The following is a 23,377-nucleotide window of genomic DNA, read 5'->3' as shown; positions in this document are numbered from 1 at the left end:
AAGTCCATGAATGAATACATGAGTACATAAGTGGGAATTTGCAATTGAGTCATTGAGTGGGTGAATTGGCTATAGAGTCAATGAGTGTGTATTTGTGAATGACTAAGCCATAATAATAATAATAATAATAATAATAATGCATTTGTTTGGAATACACCTTTCAAGAAACCCAAGGAGTCAGTACAACTCTAATTAAAACAGGATAAAGACCAGAGACATACATAGGATTTTACATTATAGTTCATAGTGGAAGCTACACACATTACTGTGACTGAACTGACCACTTGAAAATGATCTCCTATTGGCTACTCATGTGTGAGGTTCCTGAGAGCTCACTGCTGATTGGTCAAAACACTCTTTATGTCCCTCTGGTAGGCGGGACTTCACCATACCTCCACCACAGATAGCATTCCATGGTTGTTGTCCGGGTTGGTGTGGACCTCAAAACTGCGGTCCGAGTCCCCGCCCAGTATGGAGAACATCGCCCGCCACGCCCCGGTGCCGACCTCGTCCCGGTCCTCCACCGTCAGAGTCAGGACCGCCCCCCTCCAGCTCTCCCTCACTGTGGCCTGGAACTGCAGGACGAAACCAGGAAGGGCAACTTAGCGCGGCCACTTCTGGGGTGCGGACACACACGGGGCAAAGCTGCATCCATGCACGCACCAGCATCACGGGTCCCCTTAAATCCGTTTCGCTTCACCATGAACCCTGCTCAAAATGGCAGCAGATGTCTTCCCATGGTGCACCTCTCCAAAAACCACAGAGGGACCCTCGTGACGCGCTCCCCACCGAGAGATGCAATCACATTCCCTTGTTTTTGCGCGGGCCGTACAGAAGCACAAGCCCTTTGTTCCTATTTAAATCCACACGCACTCCAAAGAAGGGCATTTTTGGTACATTCGGTACGAGCTTGCGTGAGCTCCTGTTTATTTTGGAAAAATAAGAAAATACTACCAGCACACTGCTGTTATGCTCCCAAGTGATTTTTATTTAACTAAAATCTGTGAGCAGTGACAATGTTTCGACCATTTCGGTCTTTGTCGGGTAAAAGTTTATTTTTCTGTTTATTTTTGTCACATATTGTACCCTCTTTTTAGCTGCGAAATGAAGTTTTTAATTCCACAGGAATAATAAATGTTGCCAAAGCATATGGGATATTACTGAGAACATCTAAATGGAACAGGGAAAAGGAAAAATCAATGAAACCCAAAAAGCTGCATTAGATCATTATTACGTTAGCATGATTGCGTTAGCATGAGGGGCAGCTAATGCTTCAAACTGCCTCCTCTCTCCCAGGAGGAGCAGCGGGCTGCCTGCTCTTGAGAGGCTCTCAGATTCAGTAGACATTGTATTTATTTTGTAGAAGCACAGAGCTCATACTTTTAATAAAATGGAACTCTGTCTCCGCCCCTTGTAGATGACATCGTAGCGAGCACAACCTGTGTGTCTGGGCAGCAACATCCACCAATGTCTCGCAGTCTCAATGGCCATGCTGTGCACACTAAGGGCCTGGTTTACTAAGACCTTTAGCATGTGCAAAAACTTTTAGCATACACAAAACTAATAACACAACCAATGATTGGTGCAAAACAAATGCCATGACCAATCATTGGTCTTGTTATTTGTTGTGTGTGCACTAAAAGGTTTTGCTTGCGCTAAAGCTCTTAGTAAATTAGACCGTAAGTGTATATGCAATGCTTTCTTTGTATTTTATAATTTTTTTTCACCATGGTTAAGTATTCTGCTTGGATATGTTTTCCTTTTAAGGCCCGACAGCATTCTGTTTTGTTTTGTGTTTTTCCCAGTAAACGATGTAATTCTGTCTGCTACGCTCTTTCGTCCCTTGCCCCGCCCACACCCACATTTCAGCCAGTCAGCCTGCAGACCAGCTGTCGGGGTGAGATTCGCCCGCAGTACCTGCGAATGGACTCACACGGCCTTCACGCGGGCAGCTCTGAAAATAGTGGCATTGACACAAAGCTGAAAATTGCTCTTCGCAAGTCCCAGCGTGTACGGAGAGAGCCGGTCTCTATTTGGCGAGCGATAACAAAAGGTGAGATGGGATATTTGGCCACGGCACGTACAGCGCGTGCCACCTGGAGGACATGAGCACTGGAGTTGGTGGCGTCGTGTGATTGGTTGCCCGTAGAGGCCATGCTTCTCAGTTCTTTTGTTGCCCTAGCAGGGCAGCTTTACATCCAATGCCTCGCTTCCCCTGCCAGTCAAAAATCTATACGCACGGCTGCCATGTCTCTTGTTAAGAGTGCATTGTAGTGTAAATCTGTCAGGTCCCCGATGTGTGTCCGCGGTGGAAGGGTGGGGTGGGAGTGGCGCTCACCAGCGATTGGGTGAACTTGGGGGCGTGGTCGTTCTTGTCGGCGATGGTGATGGTGGCGGTCGCTGTGCTGGTGAGCCCCACGTCGCTCCCCGCCATGTCCTTGGCGACGATCTCCAGCTCATACTGCGTGGTGGGCAGCGCCTGGGGCGGCAGAGCGGGATGTGCAAGCGGGGGGTTACAAGCGTGGACCAATCACCAGGTTTTACACGGACCACATAGGGCACAACAATCAATAGCCATCTTAAACACTAACCGCTTCAGTTACACTGATCAATCAACCATTTAAAACACTAACCGCTTGGTTTACACTGATCAATAACTGTTTTATGTTTTAACCACTTGCATTATATTTCCCAATAATCATCATACATACTGACATGGGTTTTCATTTATTTATTTTTTTTATTTTTTATTTAACCTTTATTTACCCAGGGTTACATTGACTAATCATCATTATAGACCACAAATAACCAGGTCATGAACCAATTACCATTACCCATCAGGAGTGTTTCAAATATTAGCATCGTATCGTGTATTTTAGTCCTCAGTCTGGATGATTAAGAAATATTGTTATTAGCATTTCTGTCTTCCAATCTCTGTGCAATGGTAGCTGTTACCGATGTGTAATCATAGCATCTCAGTTATCACCACAGCATCAGCTGCTTCTTCACAGGATATTAACACGCAGGTAAAAATGGCCAATTAAATACTTGTATGTAAATTAGATTTAAGGACAGGGGTCTCTGATTGGATGTGGATTATATCGCAGCATAAGGGCAGGGAGGTCTGCTGCTGGGAGTGATTTTGGGGGGAAGAGTGTTTGTGACAGGCCGGCTCCCGCGGACTGCGTTGGCGGAAGGGACCGTGGCGCTCGTGTCGCGAAGGCTGACAAATCCTCTGCGGAGCTGAAGATAGCGGGAATCTCGCCTAAACTATTTCCCGGCTCCAATTTAAACACTTGGCAGTGTGACTGCGCGCTTTTTCCTTGGCGAAGGAAGTTTGCCGTTTCGGAAGCGTACGTGGTCTACAACTCCGCACGGTCCCCCTTCGTTCTATTTCCGAGTGATGAACTGAGACAAGATTAAGTTTAAGTTGAATAATAGTTTGTCGTAATCTTGCTTCTGCTCTTTGGGAATGGCAGGCAAGGCTAACACATTGCACTGAAAGTGTAAGAACTTATCTCCCTTAATGAACGCAATAAAACCCTACTCAGTGCAGCCATAAGCAATGCATGCTTATTAAGTGTGCTCCATCTGTTTCAGTCAACTCCCACAAGCCTCTTTCCTGTACCCATAATACCCTGCTCAGCTGAGATTAGCTTCTTCCACAGGCATACTAATCGATACATATATACATACTGTATATAAGTATAATTCATCTATCACACAGCTGTGACAGGCACCATTTTCACATTTGTCAGGCCTAAAAGGCTAAAGCCGACCAGCAGCTGTATGTTTATGTGTATGTGTGTACGTGTGTGAATGTGTGAGTATTAATGCCCCCTCCCCCACCCCTCTAAGTTGAACGCTGTTCTCCTTCCTGCCAGATCCCATGACCCAATGCACAATCTCTGTGGGGCGATTACCACGGAAACCTCTATCTACAGCTTACTACCATCCACACGCACACAGACACACACTCTCACACACTCACACACACACACACACACACACACACACATGCACACAGACACACACACAGGCACCTGCACACACACTCACACACACACACAGACACACACTCACATACACACACGCATACAGACACACACACATATTACACACACACGCACAGACACCCACACATACACACATGCACACGCACACACACAGACACGCAGACACACACACACATTACACGCACACACAACACAACGAACACAGACACACACACAACACACGCACACACACACATGCCACACACACACAACACACACACAACACACATGCGACACACACAAAACACTACACACACACACACACTTAACACACCCCCCTTGCCCCCCCCCCCCCCCCACACACACACAATGAAAACATTTAACTTCCAGCTGGTTACATCTATACCTTGGGAACCTCAAGATACTTCATTGCCATATCGGTAAAGACAGGGATTTGTGACAGCGCAGCCCGAAAGAAAAAAAGACAACCACAGACACACAATTCACATACAATGCACACTATCGCATAATAAATTATCTTCAATAATCAATGTGGTACCAGGATCACCCCAAAATAAAATTTTATTTTGATAAATTAACTAAAACAACAATAATAAAAATGTCCAATAAAATCCAATTAAATTAAATTAAATCCAATGAAGTGCACAGTGTATCTCCCTATTATTTGATGCTAAAACAACATTCGTTGAGCTTAAAAACTGCAAGGCTAGGGGATAAGTGCCATTAGGCGCAAACCAAGTGCAGCTGTGACTGCTCCTGAGTCTCTTATTAGAAGGAAGTGGCTTAAGGAGACAATTTGCAGGGCGAGAGGTGTCAGTTAGAGTTTTATGAGCCTTTTCGAAGCAATCTGCCGTGACGGACAGACGCAGCCGAGGGGAGATCCAAGCCCGATGATTTTAGCAGCCGAGCGCCCCGCTCTTCCGAGCCGCTTCCTTTCGGGTGCCGTTGTGCAACCGCACCAGACGGAGACAGAAAAAGTCCGCACGCGTTCAGTGACAGGCCCCATAAAAGTGTAGCACTTCCTCCTTGGACACCCCGAACTTCCTCAGCTGTCCCGTAAAATAAAGCCTTTGATGGGATTTTAATACAACGGGGTTGGTGTTGTCCTCACATTTCAATGACCTGCAAATTAGGGTACCAAAAACCTTCACCTTCTCCGCAATTTTACCCTCAATAACAAGTGGTGACAGTTCATCTTTCTCCCTTCTAAAATCAACCACCTTTAGTTTTCACAATATTGAGGTTCGAATTGTTAACAGCCCTTCTACTTCCCTTCTGTAAGCTGATTCATCCCCATTATTAACCAAACCTACTACAGTTGTGGCATCAGCAAACTTAAAGTTTTACAGTGTCTGAGTGAGACACACAGTCATTAGTGTACAGTAATTAGAGTCGTGGTGACAACACCCAACCATGCGGAGATCTAGAACAGAGGAACCTGGGTTTTGAGAGCCTAATATTGATTATAACAACTTGTTTCTTATTGGTTAAAAAGTCTAAAATCCAAAGTGACTGCACAATGCCAAGCCCCCTCATCTTATCATAAAGTCTTCCAGATAAGACAGTATTAAAAGAAGAGCTGTAATCAATAAATAGTGTATGGGCATGGTCGCGTGGGGCCTTGTGGTGCTGCATCATTGAATGTAATCAAAAAGAGATACAGCATCCTCCGCAGGTATACTGGCCTGGTAGACTAATTGGTTTGAATCTAAATTAGTGTTGGTTGAATGATTGCTCAACAGTCTTTCAAAGATCTTCATAATAATAGGAGTGAGTGCTGCAAGCCTGTAGTCATTAACAGTTTACACTAGGTTTCCTGGCAACAGGGACAATGATAGCGGATTTAAAACATGCTGGTACACTGACTTAAAGACCAGTGAACATTTTTTGTAAAAACATCAGCACATACCACCAGTATATATCACACACTCTCCAGTACCATACTCAGAGCTACCTGCTATATCACCAGTATACATCACACACTCTCCACTACCATACTCAGAGCTACCTGCTATACCACCAGTATACATCACACACTCTCCAGTACCATATTCAGAGTTATCTGCTATACCAGCACTACACATCACATACTCTTCACTACCATACTCAGAGCCACCAGCTATACCAGCACTATACATCACGCACTCTCCACTACCATATTCTGAGCTATCTGCTATACCAACAATATACATCACGCACTTTCCACTACCATATTCAGAGCTATCTACTATACCAACAATATACATCACACACTCTCCACTACCATACTCAGAGCTACCAGCTATACCACCAGTATACATCACACACTCTCCTCTACCATACTCAGAGCTATCTGCTATACCACCAGTATACATCACACACTCTCCACTACCATACTCAGAGCTACCTGCTATACCAGCACTATATATCACGCACTCTCTACTACCATATTCAGAGCTACCTGCTATACCACCAGTATACATCACACACTCTCCACTACCATACTCAGAGCTAGCTGCTATACCACCAGTATACATCACACACCCTCCACTACCATACTCAGAGCTACCTGCTATACCACCAGTATACATCACACACTCTCCAGTACCATACTCAGAGCTACCTGCTATACCACCAGTATACATCACACACTCTCCTCTACCATACTCAGAGCTATCTGCTATACCACCAGTATACATCACACACTCTCCACTACCATACTCAGAGCTACTGCTATACCACATATATATCACCACTCTCTACTACCATATCAGAGCTACCTGCTATACCACCAGTATACATCACACACTCTCCACTACCATACTCAGAGCTAGCTGCTATACCACCAGTATACATCACACACCCTCCACTACCATACTCAGAGCTATCTGCTATACCACCAGTATACATCACACACTCTCCACTACCATACTCAGAGCTACCTGCTATACCAGCACTATATATCACGCACTCTCTACTACCATATTCAGAGCTACCTGCTATACCACCAGTATACATCACTCACTCTCCACTACCATACTCAGTGCTACCAGCTATACCACCAGTATACATCACACACTCTCCACTACCATACTCAGAGCTACCTGCTATACCACCAGTTTACATCACACACTCTCCACTACCATACTCAGAGCTACCTGCTATACCACCAGTTTACATCACACACTCTCCACTACCATACTCAGAGCTACCTACTATACCACCAGTATACATCACACACTCTACCCTCCTGCACCCAGGGCTACCTGCTGTGCTGTCACTCTGCATCACAGAATAACAAGGTCGGTTGGCTGTTCAGTATGTCAGTGATTTACACAGTTTCCACAGTCAGGTGTGTTTATGTGTGCGAATCTGTGTTTGGAGGAGTTTGTGTCACGCTCGTCTCTGTTTGCTGCCTGCTGTTCGCTGCCTGCGGTTTGCTGCTGGCTTCCTGTCGGCGTGTCGCCCGTCTGTTGATTGTTTGATCGGTGTGATGTCGTATCATAGGCTTGTGCATGTTTTTACCCTCCACTCTTGCTCTATGTATACAGGGCAAGGGTGTGGGCACACAGTACATATGGAATATATATGCATAAATTCAATTTCTGCATGGTACTTCAAAGACAGCCAGTAGCCGGTGGCACACAGCATGGGGTGATGTGATTGTCTCTAAGCAAACTGAAGGGACTCCCTCCTGTGCAGACTCAGAGCACAGATGCATACATAAATAAAGATGGCTGCATTGACTTGCTCCTCAGCAGTCACATCAAAGGCTCTGCTGGGCGTGAGCTCTGGCAAAGCGGCCTCTGATTAACCGCCACGGCACACATGAATTATGGCTGCCGGCTGATCCGATATCACACGGTGATATCAGAGGGACTGGAAAAAGACCCCTGATCCTGCTACTGCTCCTATCCCCCCCACTGCTCCTGTTCCTGTTCCTGTTCCTGACCCTGTGCCATTTTCTGCTCCTGCTCCTGTTCCTACTCTTGCTCCTATTCCTCCCGCTGCTCCTGTCCCTGCTCTTGCTCCTATTCCTCCCCCTGCTCCTGTGCCTGCTCCTGCTCCTATTCCAGGCCCTGACCCTGCTCATGATTCTGCTTCTGCTCCTACTCCTACTCCTGTTCCTGCTGCTGGTCCTACTCCTGTCCCTGTCCCTGTCCCTGCTCCTGCTCATGTTTCTGCTCCTGCTCCTGGCCTGCTCATGTTTCTGCCCCTGCTCCTGGCCTGCTCATGTTTCTGCTTCTGCTCCTGGCCCTGTCCCTGCTCCTGTTCCTGTCCCTTGCTGCTGAGAAATGACACAGGAATAGAGGCCTTTATTGTGAAAATATAGATTGTACCCATCACCAAGTCTGCTCTAGATTTCTGTAGTCTAAGTGTTGTCCAGTTACATGTTCTGTTCACAACCTACAATACCGCGCCCTGTCTTTGAGTCTCAGTGTGCTGTACCTGTGAATGTAACAGAAATAGTCGGGTAAGACATTGTCATGGTCAGGGTTGTGGTCAAATCACCCTGGCATTCGAAGTTCCTTTGCAAACACCAACCCCTAACCCAATAACTGCTCTGCAACACACAAGGCACAGAAAGCGCTTTGGATAAGCTAGTGTCTGTACTGAGTCAAATTTGACAGCAAAACCAAATCCTCCATAAGCTATTTGTTTAATGAAATGTCCTCCAGAAGCACATTCACGTCTAAAAATTGAAACAATAAATAAAATAAATAAATGTCATGGCACTACCAATAATAGCCATGCGGAAGAATACAACATTTAAGCTTGTTTGCGCATCAATGAGGGCGCTGCACATAGTTATACTATATGTAATTACTGGTGCAACGGAGTGCAACAGGCAGTGAAGAGCCGGACGAGGAAAGGACAGTGAGCCTCATGTTTGTACTCCATTATGTCCGAGCGCTAATATCAGTGTTTTACGAGCAGGAGCCGTAGCGGTTAGGATGGGAGACCCTCTCCCCCATCAATCTAATGAGTGTAAATGGCACACACAAATCGTCTCTTACACACACATCCTGCGTCCGCTCCCCACAAATGGAAATCCGCTTAGTGATGCTCAAACCCCACATCACACATACGCATTAACGCACACACACATTAACACGCACACACCCACACACACACATTAACACGCACACACACATTAACACACACACACCCACATTAACATGCGCACACACACATTGACATATACACACACACACACACATTAACATATACACACACACACACATATTAACATATATACACACACACACATTAACATGCACACACACATATACACACATTAATATACGCACACATGAACACACGCACACACACATTAACACACACATATATAAACACATAAACGTACACGCATACACACTCATTAACATACACACACACACACATTAACATACGCATACAAACACACACACACACACACACACACATTAACACACACACACACACACATTAACATATGCATACAAACACAAACACACACGTACACACACAGGCACAGAAAGAGGCACTGAAGGGCAGTGCTCTTATGGTGAAGGGGAATTATTCATTTTCATGACTTTAGAACTATGCACATCAGTGGCGGCTGGTGACTCAAAAAATTGGGGAGGACAGGAAGAAAACCAACCCACGGCGTCATGTTATTTTACACTAGTAGGCTACTTATCTCTACTTTCTTATGTTCAAGTTCAGCGGCGCAGCGAGGGGGGGTGCAGAGGGTGCAATGCACCCGGGCGCCACATCAGCGGTGGCGCCAAAGAGCGTACGAAAAAACTGACTGACTCAGAACAGGACTAACGTTAGGAGAATAACGATAGTTAACGAACGTTACCATCATGGATGGGAGAAAGAAGCCTTTGGGCGCCCAAAACCGAAAAAGAAAAATGACTAGACAGGATACAGAAAGAAAGATGAGAACATCACTGTCAAACTGGATAACCACGCGATTTGACACGCGTGGCCTTCTAATGTAGTAAGAGGGCATTCGGATTTGACACGCGTGAACTTCTCATACAGCCTCTGAGCTTGTTATTGACGCGTTGGTTTTTTAAACTCTGTGGATCAGGATTGGGGGGGAAGAGGTTGTTTCTGCTGTTGAGCTGCAAAACGTCCTCTTTCAGACCCATCCCTGCATGGCGGAACAAACATCATTAAACGGCTCTGCTCTTCTGGTGACCGACGAGCCCGGTGAGGACCTGCTGCTGACGCAAGGGGCATCGACAGTGTGAAGTCACTGGACGGGGGTGCAAGACGGGGTGCGGGATGGGGGTGCGGTCAGCGCCAGACAGGGGTGCGGGACGAGGTGCAAGGTGGGGGCGGTCACTGCTAAGATAATAAGACCCTGATTCGCAAACCCCGCGAGCACTGTCCGCTCCCACTATACTAACCACACCCACTCACGCTATAACACACACCCCCATTATACCTACCACACCCACTCACACTACAACACACACCCCCACTACACCTACCACACCTACTCACACTACAACACACACCCCCACTACACCTACCACACCCACTCACGCTATAACACACACCCCCATTATACCTACCACACCCACTCACACTACAACACACACCCCCACTACACCTACCACACCTACTCACACTACAACACACACCCCCACTATACCTACCACACCCACTCACACTACAACACACACCCCCACTACACCTACCACACCTACTCACACTACAACACACACCCCCACTATACTTACCACACCCACTCACACTACAACACACACCCCCACTACACCTACCACACCCACTCACACTATAACACACACCTCCACTACACCTACCACACCCACTCACACTACAACACACACCCCCACTATACCTACCACACCCACTCACACTATAACACACCCCTACTATACCTACCACACCCACTCACACTACAACACACACCTCCACTACACCTACCACACCTACTCACACTAAAACACACACCCCCACTATACCTACCACACCCACTCACACTACAACACACACCCCCACTACACCTACCACACCCACTCACACTATAACACACACCCACTATACCTACCACACCCACCACCTACAACACACACCTCCACTACACCTACCACACCTACTCACACTAAAACACACACCCCACTATACCTACCACACCACTCACACTACAACACACACCCCACTACACCTACCACACCCACTCACACTACAACACACACCCCCACTATACCTACCACACCCACTCACACTACAACACACACCCCCACTACACCTACCACACCCACTCACCCTACAACACACACCCCCACTATACCTACCACACCCACTCACGCTACAACACACACCCCCACTACACCTACCACACCCACTCACACTACAACCACACCCCCACTATACCTACCACATCCACTCACACTACAACACACACCCCCACTACACCTACCACACCCACTCACACTACAACACACACCCCCACTATACCTACCACACCCACTCACGCTACAACACACACCCCCACTACACCTACCACACCCACTCACACTACAACACACACCCCCACTATACCTACCACACCCACTCACACTACAACACACACCCCCACTACACCTACCACACCCACTCACACTACAACACACACCCCCACTATACCTGCCACACCCACTCACACTACAACACACACCCCAACTATATATGAATGGCGGCTCCTTCATACGCCCCTCCCCCTACCCCCGGTACGCCTTCACAATCCTGTTTCATTCACAACTCTAGTATGGTCACCGTCTCAGAACTGAAAGTCCTGTCGTGTGGCATGGATGGATGAAACAAACACAGCGAAAGAGGGGAGTGTGATCCAGGCAACGTATCAAAAAACATTTTACATTTTGGTACATTCGCAATTAACTTCATTGGTGGTGGAGCCCACAGTTTGAGATTTCTTAAGTGTATTGGACAAGCCTTAAACTCCACATCCCATCAACTGTTACAAAAGATTGTGTGTTGCTTTGTCCAATACAGAGATTCCTTCAGGCCTACTGACCATCACAGAGATTCCTTCAGGCCTAGTGACCAATACAGAGATTCCTTCAGGACAACAGTCCAAAAAAGACATTTGTTTAGGCCAACAGTCAAACACAGAGGTTCCTTTTGGCCTACAGTCCAACACAGAGATTCATTCAGGCCTACAGTTTAACACAGAGATTCCTCCTGGCCTACAGTCCAACACAGAGATTCCTCTTGGCCTACAGTCCAACACATAGATTCCTCCGGGCCTACAGTCCAACACAGAGCTTCCTCTTGGCCTACAGTCCAACACATAGATTCCTCCTGGCCTACAGTTCAACACAGAGGTTCCTCCTGGCCTACAATTCAACACAGAGATTCCTCCTGGCCAACAGTTCAATACAGAGGTTCCTCCTGGCCTACAGTCCAACACAGAGATTCCTCTTGGCCTACAGTCCAACACATAGATTCCTCCGGGCCTACAGTCCAATACAGAGGTTCCTCCTGGCCTACAGTTCAACACAGAGATTCCTCTTGGTCTACAGTCCAACACAGAGATTCCTTCTGGCCTATAGCCCAAGAAAGTCAAAGATAGAACAAAAAAAGCCTATCACATCTCATAACAATTTAAATCTTTATTTTAGCCTCAACTCAATCATATTTTAGTTGATCTGCTGAAATTCTACTCCCGTACAAAACAGTGATTTATACAGCCAACCTCCAGTGGAATGCAATTTTCCCCTTTGGTGCTTGGAAATCTAATTAATGAATGGGATCTCATTTCCTCACTAATGCATGTGGACAAAGCTGTGACAGAGACGGATTGAGGAAGGAGTAGATCACCGGGCTGTTTGTCATTTCTATGCATGGACCCTCTCTCCTGCCCAATCAAACTACAGTAACAGGACTCTCTTTCTTCAGTAACACATGACATCATATGGGTCACATGACCGTGTTGCCATGGCATTGCCATTCAAAGTTAATTGTGGCAGTTTGGCTATGATCAATGGGCGAAGTCTGCACCATGAGCTGGCTCGGTTATTCAGCTAATACTAATGGATGGCCATGCAAAGCTTTACTGCCAACTAACAATTAAGTATGTCTTTACTGCTAACAGATTGTGTACATTTTTGCTGCCAACTAATGATGAAATCATTTTCTCCACCACCCGATGTTGATATATGATTTTTTAGTGCTACACCGATGATGGTGTTAAGTTTGGTGTCATTCACGCTGAATTATGAATAACACCAATGGTGTCTGAGAGATTGAAAGGCAGAACAGTGACAGAAAGGCGCTGTCATCGCAGCAAGAACAGCTTTCATACAGTTTCATCAGCAGCTCAACTGGGAGGCTGTGCTGACAAGTGCCAGGAGAAAAATGATTTTTTAATGCTGTTTCTGCGCGTGGTAAAATGTGCATGTGCCTGCATTGTGTGTGTGGTACGTGTGTGTGTGCGTGTGCGTGTGTGTGTGTGTGTGTGTAGTGTATGTATGTGTGTGTGTGTGGTGTATGTGTGTCTCTGTGTGTGTGTGTGTGTGTGTGCATGTGTTCTATTTGCTTTTGGTGTTCTGTGAGAGTGAACATAATACGTTTGTGTCTTAGCCTGCTTTGCAAAGTTGTCTGAGCAGAAAATTCACATCTCGGTGCTATTTAATTATCCCAGAAAGAATAAAAAACGAAAAAAGTGAGACAGATAGAGAAAGGAAGGGAGGAGACAAAGAAGCAGGAGGAGAGAGGAAAAAAGAAGTGAAAGAGAAGTGGAGGAAGGTTTCAGAGACCCCTGCGTAGAATGCTGTGGTTGCGCACTTAAATCTGAATATGAAATATGCTAAATAAATCAATTTTATCTACAGTCTGTCCACCACACACTTCCCTTGATTATTTGCATATAAATGGCATAAAATAATAAATCTCCCTTAAGTGTGTAAGGGTACTGTGTGAGCACGAGAGAGAGAGAGAGAGAGAGAGAGAGAGAGGGGGCAGACATTGTGTGACCAGAGATTATTATTATAATATTATTGTATTTCAGGAGAATGAAGCTGTTCTGGAGCACATGTAAGTGAGGGACGGAGGTGGGGAGAGAGAGAAGAGAGAGAGAGGAAGAGGGAAAGAGACAGAGTGTGTTATGTTTCAGAATATTGTCCCCTGCCCTGCGGGAAAAATGCGGGAAAGCATAAAAAGAATAGGCTATTGTGATTAATCAACCCTCTTTACAGTGGAAAAACCCCAATACTCCACCCCTAACGTCCGGGGTGATTACTGCGAGTGATTAGCACTGGATGGATCTGACCAATGAAAACACAGATATCAAATGGCCAGCACCAGCGCCGTGTTATCTGATTGGCTGGAGAGCAAAACTCCCACCTCTCTATCGAGCAGCCCGACGGAGGTTGCCGTGACGACGTGGCCCTTTTCCGGGTCGATGTAGAACATGCTTGGCGAGGGCAGGTCGGGCGACTGCTTGGCGAGGCTGTAGCGCAGGGCGGCGTTGTCTGTGTTGGGGTCGTCCGCGTCCCACGCCGTCACCGTCATCACGGTGGTCCCTGAAGAAGCAGCAGGGAACTTATTTTTGTTAACTTTTACGGACCGGAAAGTACACTCACAAAGGTCCGCAAGACATCGCAGACCTAGCCCTAATCATTCCAGTATCAGCTACAAAGTCGGGGCGTATATAGCTCAGGAGGTAAGACTGATTGTCTGGCAGTCGGAGGGTTGCCGGTTCAAACCCCGCCCTCGGCGTGTCGAAGTGTTCTTGAGCAAGACACCTAACCCCTAACCCCTAACTGCTCTGGCGAATGAGAGGCATCAGTTGTAAAGCGCTTTGGATAAAAGCGCTATATAAATGCAGTCCATTTACCATTTACCAGATCATCTGTGTTTGAAACTCTGGAAAAATCCTTGTTTGGTATACATTGGAGTGTAATAACTATCCAAAAAATTCTAGGCAATTGGCTAAAAATCTGAGAAAAGATCTGTTCCTAAGTGCGCTATAACTGTAACTCCTTCTGAGAGAGAAGCACAGCTTCGAAGTTGTCCTGCCAGAAGAACATGTAACTGCCATAACCTGAGGGACTAGTTTTCTGGTACTGGACACCATCTTCCCTTAAATATAAACTAATTATCAATACACCACCCTCTCCCTGGCACTGCCGAGAGCAATGTGTGAAAACAGAAACACGATCCAACCACCATTTGTCTATTTCCTGTTTTGGACTGCTGCAGTTGTGTGCTGAAGCTGTGATAAAGTTTGGCGAGCTCTGCCTCCATTTTGAGGGAGGAAAAAAGCTGACTGACAGAGAAGTCTAGTAGGCTACGTGATTTCTGATTGGCTGACGGGGAGGCGCACGTGTTCTCTGATTGGTCGACAGGGAGATGCACCCGATTTCTGTTTTTGGCTTAGATATTCAGAAGTGAGGTTTGGCAACGCCGATTGATTGCCGAAGAAAATTCCAGTACATCCATGCTTTTTTATTTTGCACCAAAAGGGCACTGTGTGTGCGAATTGTGTGACCGGGTAAGGGTACTGTGTGCAGCAAGTTTGCGATCGGCTAAGTTCTCTGCGGGTGTTCACGCGTGCAAATTGCAGCAGGTCCTCAGAAGCACTTTCGGGTCTGAGCTCTTCCTGCCAATCAGCGGTTGCTTACTTACCGTCGTCTGAAGAAGCGGGAGTCAAGGGCTCCATTACCGAAGCACCTTTGCCGCTGTCTCGAAGACTCCAGACTGTCTGGGAGTTTTTTTTTGAGGTTTTCGAAATCGTCAGGCGTAAGGAAAAATCTGTTTCTCTCGCCTGCGTCTGGAGCAGCGTCGCGTGCGTCTCCTCGGGGCGCGCAGGCGAGCTCTCGCTCAACCGGAGACGCCGAGCAATTCAAAGTGATTTATTTCAAACTTTAGGTGGAGAGCGACGCTTCGCTGATTTCCATCTGTCTCACGGATCTCTGGTTCCCGAACGCGAGGCCCCATTTTACTTTGGGACTTACCGCAAGTGCGCAGTTAAGTGGTATAATGTGCACAAGAGCCTCCTCCCATATGCCATAGGACTTGCGTATCAGAGAGCGAAGGGATAACCGGGAGGATGGCCTCAGATGCACTCGGCTGCGCTAAGCACTCAGCGTTTGGGTCGTCGGTTGATTCTATTCATGATTGCTCCTTCAGTCAGACTTCACTTTCTTTCTTCACCATCTTTCTAAATCACTGGTTCTTAAACTTTTTAGCATCAGGGCTCAAATGAGAGATGTAGCACCTTTCAGGGATCCGTCGAATACACATAGCTAGCACAGCCTAGTGGACGGCAGACTCATTCCGGGACCCCACCTCATACGGCCCCGTGACCCGTTTTGGGTCCCGACCCATAGTTTAAAAAACCATGTTTTAAGTGAACAGTTAGAAAAGCCATGACTTGAGCACAGACAGTGCACACAAAAAACATGCAGCTACTGAACTGGACAGAGGCGGTAAAACAGGGGCTTTCAAACATTTCTGATCCAGGGACCCCCCCCCACCCAGGCTTAAAGGCATACAGGGGACCCACATTATAACTTTAAAAGGGTTATATTAAAAAACATTTATATTTTGAAATATCGTCCCAAATCTATGCATTGCCATTGCATAAGAAGTCTGGCAGGGGACCCCCATGGGGAGGGGAAGCCTTGTTGAAGGCCCCAGTTCTAAAACAACACAACTGAACCAACAAGTTCCTCTGAGAACATTCTCCCCCAATTGGAGCCAAATATTCTAAAGATGTCATCCATTATTTATCAACCCTGTGGCTTCCCCTGGTCCAGTAAAACAGTGCCCCCTACCTGCAGGAGAGCCCTCCAGCACCTCTCCTGCGTATCGCGTCTCTGTGAAGACTGGCCTGTTGTCGTTCTGATCGATCAGAGACACGTCCAGCGGGACCGGGCCTTCCAGAACTTTCCCGGCCTGATCCGTCGTAGACACCTGCAACTGCAGAGGGACAGGAGAGAGGAGAGGAGGGGTGGGAGGGGTCAAGGGTCAGCGGGTGTAAAGGTCACACCCCATTGCCTCTGTGGATATGAAACACACCTGTAAGAGTGCCTTTCTGTAGGAGAATGAGACAAAAAGAGTGTTTGGCCATTTAACCTTATTTTACTACATTATCCAGACTGGGCCCAGTCCTGTCGACACAGTAATTAAAAGTTGCCAGTCATTTAACAAAAACGTGGTTATTCCTACATTTCCCTTGTCTTTCCTGTTTGCTGTTCTGTACTGTGTTGAGGTGCCGTCAGTCCAGGATCATTCACAGGGTTATGCACACCCCCTTTCTTCAGAATGTTTATATGTGCTGCCACAGCAGGGCATGCTGGGGCATGTCCATATAACACTCAGGCCTCCACACTCGCGATACTTAACATCGTCACTATCTAGCGCGCAACCCGTTTTCCATTACCGTTCTCTTCCAGCCTGACCCTCTCCTGGTCGAAGGAGTAAACCAGGAGGCCTAGACGCATGGCCTGTTCCGCCCCATCCACACATTCATTAGCTTTCTGTCGCTCGAACTGTCTGTTTTACCCGCTCGTTTAGTACCTCAGGCTAATAATTTGCCCCGCCGCTCCGTTCATTCCCCCTGACAGGTTCCTCATTACCTGCCTACTACCTTTGAGCCCATCATTAGCTACTGACACCAGGCTAGCCAGGATGTCAGTAGCTAATGATGGGCTCAAAGGTAGAAGGGTTGTGTCAGTACCTCACCTGGTGGTAGAAGGGGTGTGTCAGTACCCCCCCTGGTAGAGAAGGTGTGTCAGTAACTCACCTGGTAGAAGGCGATGTCCTCTCTGTCCAGGGCGCGGTTCACAGTGACTTCGCCGGTCAGCTGGTCTATGCTGAACACGCCCTTGGGGTCCTGATCTGCCCCCCGCCCCGTCAGCCGGAAGATGTGGCTGCCCTGCTCGTCAGCCGAAATCACCTGCGCACCCGCATCAGGAAGGGTTAAGCCGGATACGGCATTCACATGATCCCCTTGACGATTATACAAGCAACTGAACGAGTCTGATAATGGATTGGCTAAAAGGCTGTATCCTGGACAATGAATTGACTTCAAGGCTATCTGCTGGGTAATGGCCAGACGGAAAGAGGCTGTTAGGGAATGGATTGATGGAAAAATCTTGGGCAGGTACTCACATGTGACTGGCAAACACACCAGTTCCCAGCAGCATCCCAGATGGCATGTGAGAGAGATCAAGAATAAACACACATTACCCACACACACACACATACACCCACACACACGCACATACACACATGCATGCACACGCACACACACGTGCGCACGCGCACACACGCAAACATACACACACACACACACACACACAAAGACATGCACACACAGAGTAGACTGGGCCAGCCGATGACAGGCAAGTATAATTTATGAATTACATCCAGCAGTCACTTATCTGAGTGCTGGCCAGCAGCTTGGCTAGAGAGCAGTGGCTTTTTAAATAAACGAAAGCAGCTACTAAACAGTTCTCATTCCCAGTGATGGAAAAATGTGCAATTCTTTACATCCTTGAGTCCAGCCCACCGTGAAGTGCCACGTATCTCCACCATCACCACACTCTGCTTTGAATGTAGCTGGATCAAATTTATCTGAACAAAGTGTGAAAAACCAAATTAAAATGGAGACATACAGCCTGTAGAATCTGACAGCGCCTGAATCAAACTGCATCCTTCATCTGACGCACTGTCTACCCCTCTAAATCTCTCTTCCCTTGAACACAGATCTTTCTGTTCCTGTCATCTTTCATTCTGGTTATTTTTTTGTGTTGTGTTTTTTTTTTTTTTTTTTTTTTTTTTGGCTGCTGGCAATTTTTGTGGCTTTGTGTGGACGATTGCCACAGACAGATCTGTGATATTAGAGCTGTCATTAATAGGCCTATAAGGAGAGTTAATCCTCAGCAGGCAACACTGGTGTGACTCCAAATGCCAGAGGAGGGAGGCATCATACAGCCCCTCACATGTCAAATATTTGACATATTATCCAGTTACACAGCAGTTAAGCTGGTACCATAAACACCTTACCTGAAGCTGTTCATGGTAAGACTGGCTGTTAAATGAAGTGGTTCATGGTACATTACTGACTAATTGAAGCTGCTTAGGGTACGGTTGGTTATTACTTTAAGGACTAAGGCTGGTTATTATTTGGAGCTGTTTAGAGTAAGGTTGCATATTATTTGGAACTGTTTAGAGTAAGGTTGTTTATTATGTGGCACTGTTTAGAGTAGGGTTGGTTATTATTTGAAACTGTTTAGTGTAAGGTTGGCTATTCACTGAAACTGTTTTGCGCAAGGTTGGTTATTATTTGAAGCTGATCGGGTTAGGTTGGTTATTTTTTTTTAACTGAGTAAGGTTGGTTAATTGAAACTGTTTAGAGTATGGTTGGCTATTCGTTGAAGCTGTTTAAGGTAAGGATGGTTATTAAATTGAAACTGTTTCGGACAAGGTTGGTTATTAACTGAGTCTGTTTAGCATATGGCTGGTCATCAACCGAATAAGTACTGGTTCAGTACTTTGCTCAAGAATCCCAGGACTGAATAACTATCCAACTTCACTTGGGCAGAACTCCACAGGTAAATATGCTGCTGCACACGGGACAGCGTTTTCGAACAGGAACCCTGCTGGAGGGATACATCTCATTATGACCATCCAGGTGTGATTAGGTAAATTGATCTGCTAAATACACACACACACGTGTGTGTGCAAGCGCGCAGACACACACATACACACATGCACACAGTGCATATCCCCATCCAATCACATTAGTATGTAGAGTCAGTTTCTTGGACAGGTAAGCACAGGTAGAACCTGGGGGCCGTACCTGGACAGACGAGCCTTACCTTGCCGATAACACGGGGGAACGGGGCCCGCTGGTTCTCGGGGACGAGCATTGGGGGCACCAGCAGCGCCCTCCTCCTCCTCCTGTAGCCTGGGCCCAAAGCCAGAACCTGCTGCACAGAGACACAGAGCAGACAGGAATCACACACTGTCGTATGTAATAACACGAGCATGTACTCTAAACACACACACACACACACACATACACATAAAAACACACACACATACATACACACCTATGCACATGAACACACACATATACACATAAAAACACACACACACACACATACTGTCTTATACAATAAACATACATGTACATGAACACACACATACACACACACATAAACTTTAACACACACACACATACACAGACATGCTGTATTATACAGCATGGGGCGACATAGCTCAGGACGTAAAAACGGCTATCATGGCAGTCGAGGTTACCGTTAATTCCTGCCCATGATGTCGAAGTGTCCTGACAGACCCTAAACCCTAACTGCTCTGTGATGAAGCATCATGTAAAGCGCTTGATAAAAGCGCTATATAAATGCAGTCCGTTTACCATTTACCATATACAATAAACATACATGTACACATACTCTAAACACACAGACACACATATAAACATTAACACATACACATACACGATTGTATTTATTAACATGCACATGTACTGTAAACACACACACACACACATATAAACATTAACACAAACACATACACAATTTTATATAATAAAATGCACATGTACTCTAAACACACACACACATAAACACACATACACATATAAACATTAACACATACACTATTTTATATAATAACATGCACATGTACTCCAAACACACACATAAACTCAGACACAAACACACGCATACACATAAACACATACTCATACACACACACACGCTGGCTTATACAATAAACATACATGCACATGTACTCTAAACACACACACACATGCACATAAACACACAGACACATACACACACATACACATAAACCCACACACGCACACATACACACACACACACAGACATACACATATACACACATAAACACACACACATACACACAAACATAGACACATGCACACACACACATAAACACAGACATACACACGCACACGCACGCACATACACACACACACACACATAAACACACACACAGTCAGTCACGCTCCCTCAAATACCGACACTGTCACACTCTTTTTGTCACACTCGTTTCGCCTGGACGTGTCACTACAGGAAGTGCTGGAAACTCACTCTACTCACCCTGAGTGTTTGTGAGGACGTGGGCGGGGCTTTGATGGCGGTGACCTCTGTGATGTCATCAGTACGAGCCACCTCCCCGTGGATAGTTGAGAGCGCCCTCTCGCCCCTTCTCAGGGTCGGCCTGCCCTCCCCTTCCACCGGGACGTCCGGCTTTGACCCCTCGAACCTCATACCTTGTCCCGCACACAGAAGACACCACAAGACCTGGCCTGAACTGATTGGATGGACAGATGATTGACATGAGGATGGGCTCCCCTACTGAGTCTGCTTCCTTCCAAGGTTTCTTCCTACATTCCACTCTGGAGATCTTCCATGTCGCTGTCACCTCTGCCTCGCTCTTTGGGGGTTCAGGCCTGGCTATATTGTGAAGCCCATTGCAACAAATCCTTTGTACAATGTGCTGCATAAATGAAATTGGATTGATTGACTAGTCGATTGAAAATCACACCTTCACCCCTAAACATTGACAGCAGAAGATCGAACGCACAAATAATATAACAACACCCATAACCTGCCTTTGGCACACTGTCAGACATGCTCACACACACACACACACACACACACACTCGTGCCGTGAACACTCACACACGGCCTGAGCAGAAAGACTGTGTTTCATCAGTAAACATCAGAGACACATTCTGACTCATTTCATTTCAGAAATCGCGGCTGCATCCTGAGCCCAGCATTTGGCACGCCAAAAAAAAAAAGAAAAAATAGAACAATACACCTGTGCCACTCGCCATGACTACAGTAGCTAAGAATAGCAAAATTCCACCGCAAGATGAATAAATAAAATCATTTCAGTTGGGGCAATGCAAAATGCATTCCGTTCAGCTGATCACGACATTGCCTGGTTGGTGTGAACAGTCCGATGGGTTGCCTGGTATTTTATATTAAAGGGCGATGTTATCAGTACTGCTGTGGGAAGGGACATAACACATAATGCAGTCTGCGCGTCTGTCCAGATCATGCGATCAAACAAACTTGGCGCAGAAGAGCCTTCGCTGTTCCTTTCAGAGCTGTCGCCGTTCGATTGCCGCGGTGACAGCAAACTGCTTTTCCGTGCTGCGTGCAGAGCAAATTCATCTCAGCAGACACCACATTTCACAGGCGAACTCCTGAGACCTGGCAGGAAAACTGTTTAAGTGTTTTACTTCTTTACCGTGATACAAGTTACACAAGTTGACAAAAACCGCGTTACCGTGATAATATTTGTGAAAATATTATTTTTGGCCGAGAAGCTGATACATGTGGGTGTGCTGCTAACTTTGTGACGTCTAACGTGACCCATATGATAAAGGTTTTTCAGCTCTCGAGAAGGAAGAGTTTTCTCTGATTTATTTTGTGTTTTTGCTGGATATTATTTCTTCATATGACCCTCGAGGCGTAGGTGTCAGCATAGTACAATGTATGGTCCTTGAGCTCTCAGACTGGTCTCTTATCCCCTACAGGGAACAAAAAGAAATTACCGGGTCTTGGGAGGACAATAACTGCAGATACGCCAAATGATTTAGGTGCATTTGTCACAAGTGAACAGAAATTGTGACTGATGACTCTGGAGCCAGATGGCAAGGCTCAGACTCATCAGTATCACTGACTACACCTGTCAGTTAGACCCCTTGCCGAAATTTGCAAACACGTTCGGCACACTGTGCCCAAATGCGGTTTTAATGCCGTTTTTAACTTCGACGTACCCAGTTCAGTCGGTGGTGACTAATTACCTCGTTGAAATTCAAAATCCGCCCTTCGAAAGGGCTTTTAACAAATACATGCACGAGTGACACATCCAGCCCTTTTTTTAGTAAACAATATACAAGCGGAATATAAATTAATGGGAAACGCGGTAATATACATTATTTGCATTCTGATGAGCGCGTTTGATAGACAGTCTAAGTCTTTTGCACTAAGCGCCCCTGAACTTTGGAGATCTGTGGAGATAGCTGCACGACCACCAGAAAAGGGGATGGGTCACATAAAGAAACTCGGGATGATCCTGCTTTATAGAATTATGTTATTTGTCTCTGGTTTTTCATTGAGACAAGTATGTGGTTGATGTGAAGATGTGTTCTGGAGATTCATTGGTTGCTTGGGGTTGGTAGGCTGTGCAATGTGAAGGCTGTGTTAAGGTTGCACCCGCTTTGGCAGATGTCAGAGAATCCTTCTGTCTACCAAAGCTGGGGAGGCCTTCAGCACCATGGACAGCAGCAGTCTAACCTGCAAGGGCACACAGCTGAGAGTGATTGGTAATCTTTCGCAGCA

At 46.4% G+C, this 23,377-nt stretch overlaps 1 protein-coding gene across 1 annotated transcript in view; it reads right to left on the bottom strand.

The window, feature by feature from the left end:
• The window catches only part of LOC135241773 (cadherin-13-like), a 35,466-nt gene extending 13,398 nt beyond the window's left edge, over nucleotides 1–22,068 (bottom strand). The window contains exons 1-8 of the mRNA XM_064312442.1: nucleotides 21,119–22,068; nucleotides 19,850–19,960; nucleotides 18,138–18,143; nucleotides 17,770–17,922; nucleotides 16,799–16,943; nucleotides 14,364–14,542; nucleotides 2,339–2,479; nucleotides 393–575 (exon numbers count right to left, since the gene is read on the bottom strand). Coding sequence (XP_064168512.1) covers nucleotides 393–575; nucleotides 2,339–2,479; nucleotides 14,364–14,542; nucleotides 16,799–16,943; nucleotides 17,770–17,922; nucleotides 18,138–18,143; nucleotides 19,850–19,960; nucleotides 21,119–21,289 — 1,089 coding nt within the window. The 5' untranslated portion in view covers nucleotides 21,290–22,068. The remainder of the gene's footprint in view (nucleotides 1–392; nucleotides 576–2,338; nucleotides 2,480–14,363; nucleotides 14,543–16,798; nucleotides 16,944–17,769; nucleotides 17,923–18,137; nucleotides 18,144–19,849; nucleotides 19,961–21,118) is intronic.
• Between the last annotated feature and the right edge of the window lie 1,309 nt (nucleotides 22,069–23,377).

The sequence above is a fragment of the Anguilla rostrata genome, chromosome 16 (assembly GCF_018555375.3).
Source record: "Anguilla rostrata isolate EN2019 chromosome 16, ASM1855537v3, whole genome shotgun sequence".
Lineage (NCBI taxonomy): Eukaryota > Metazoa > Chordata > Actinopteri > Anguilliformes > Anguillidae > Anguilla > Anguilla rostrata.
This window is presented reverse-complemented; position numbering and strand designations above follow the sequence as displayed.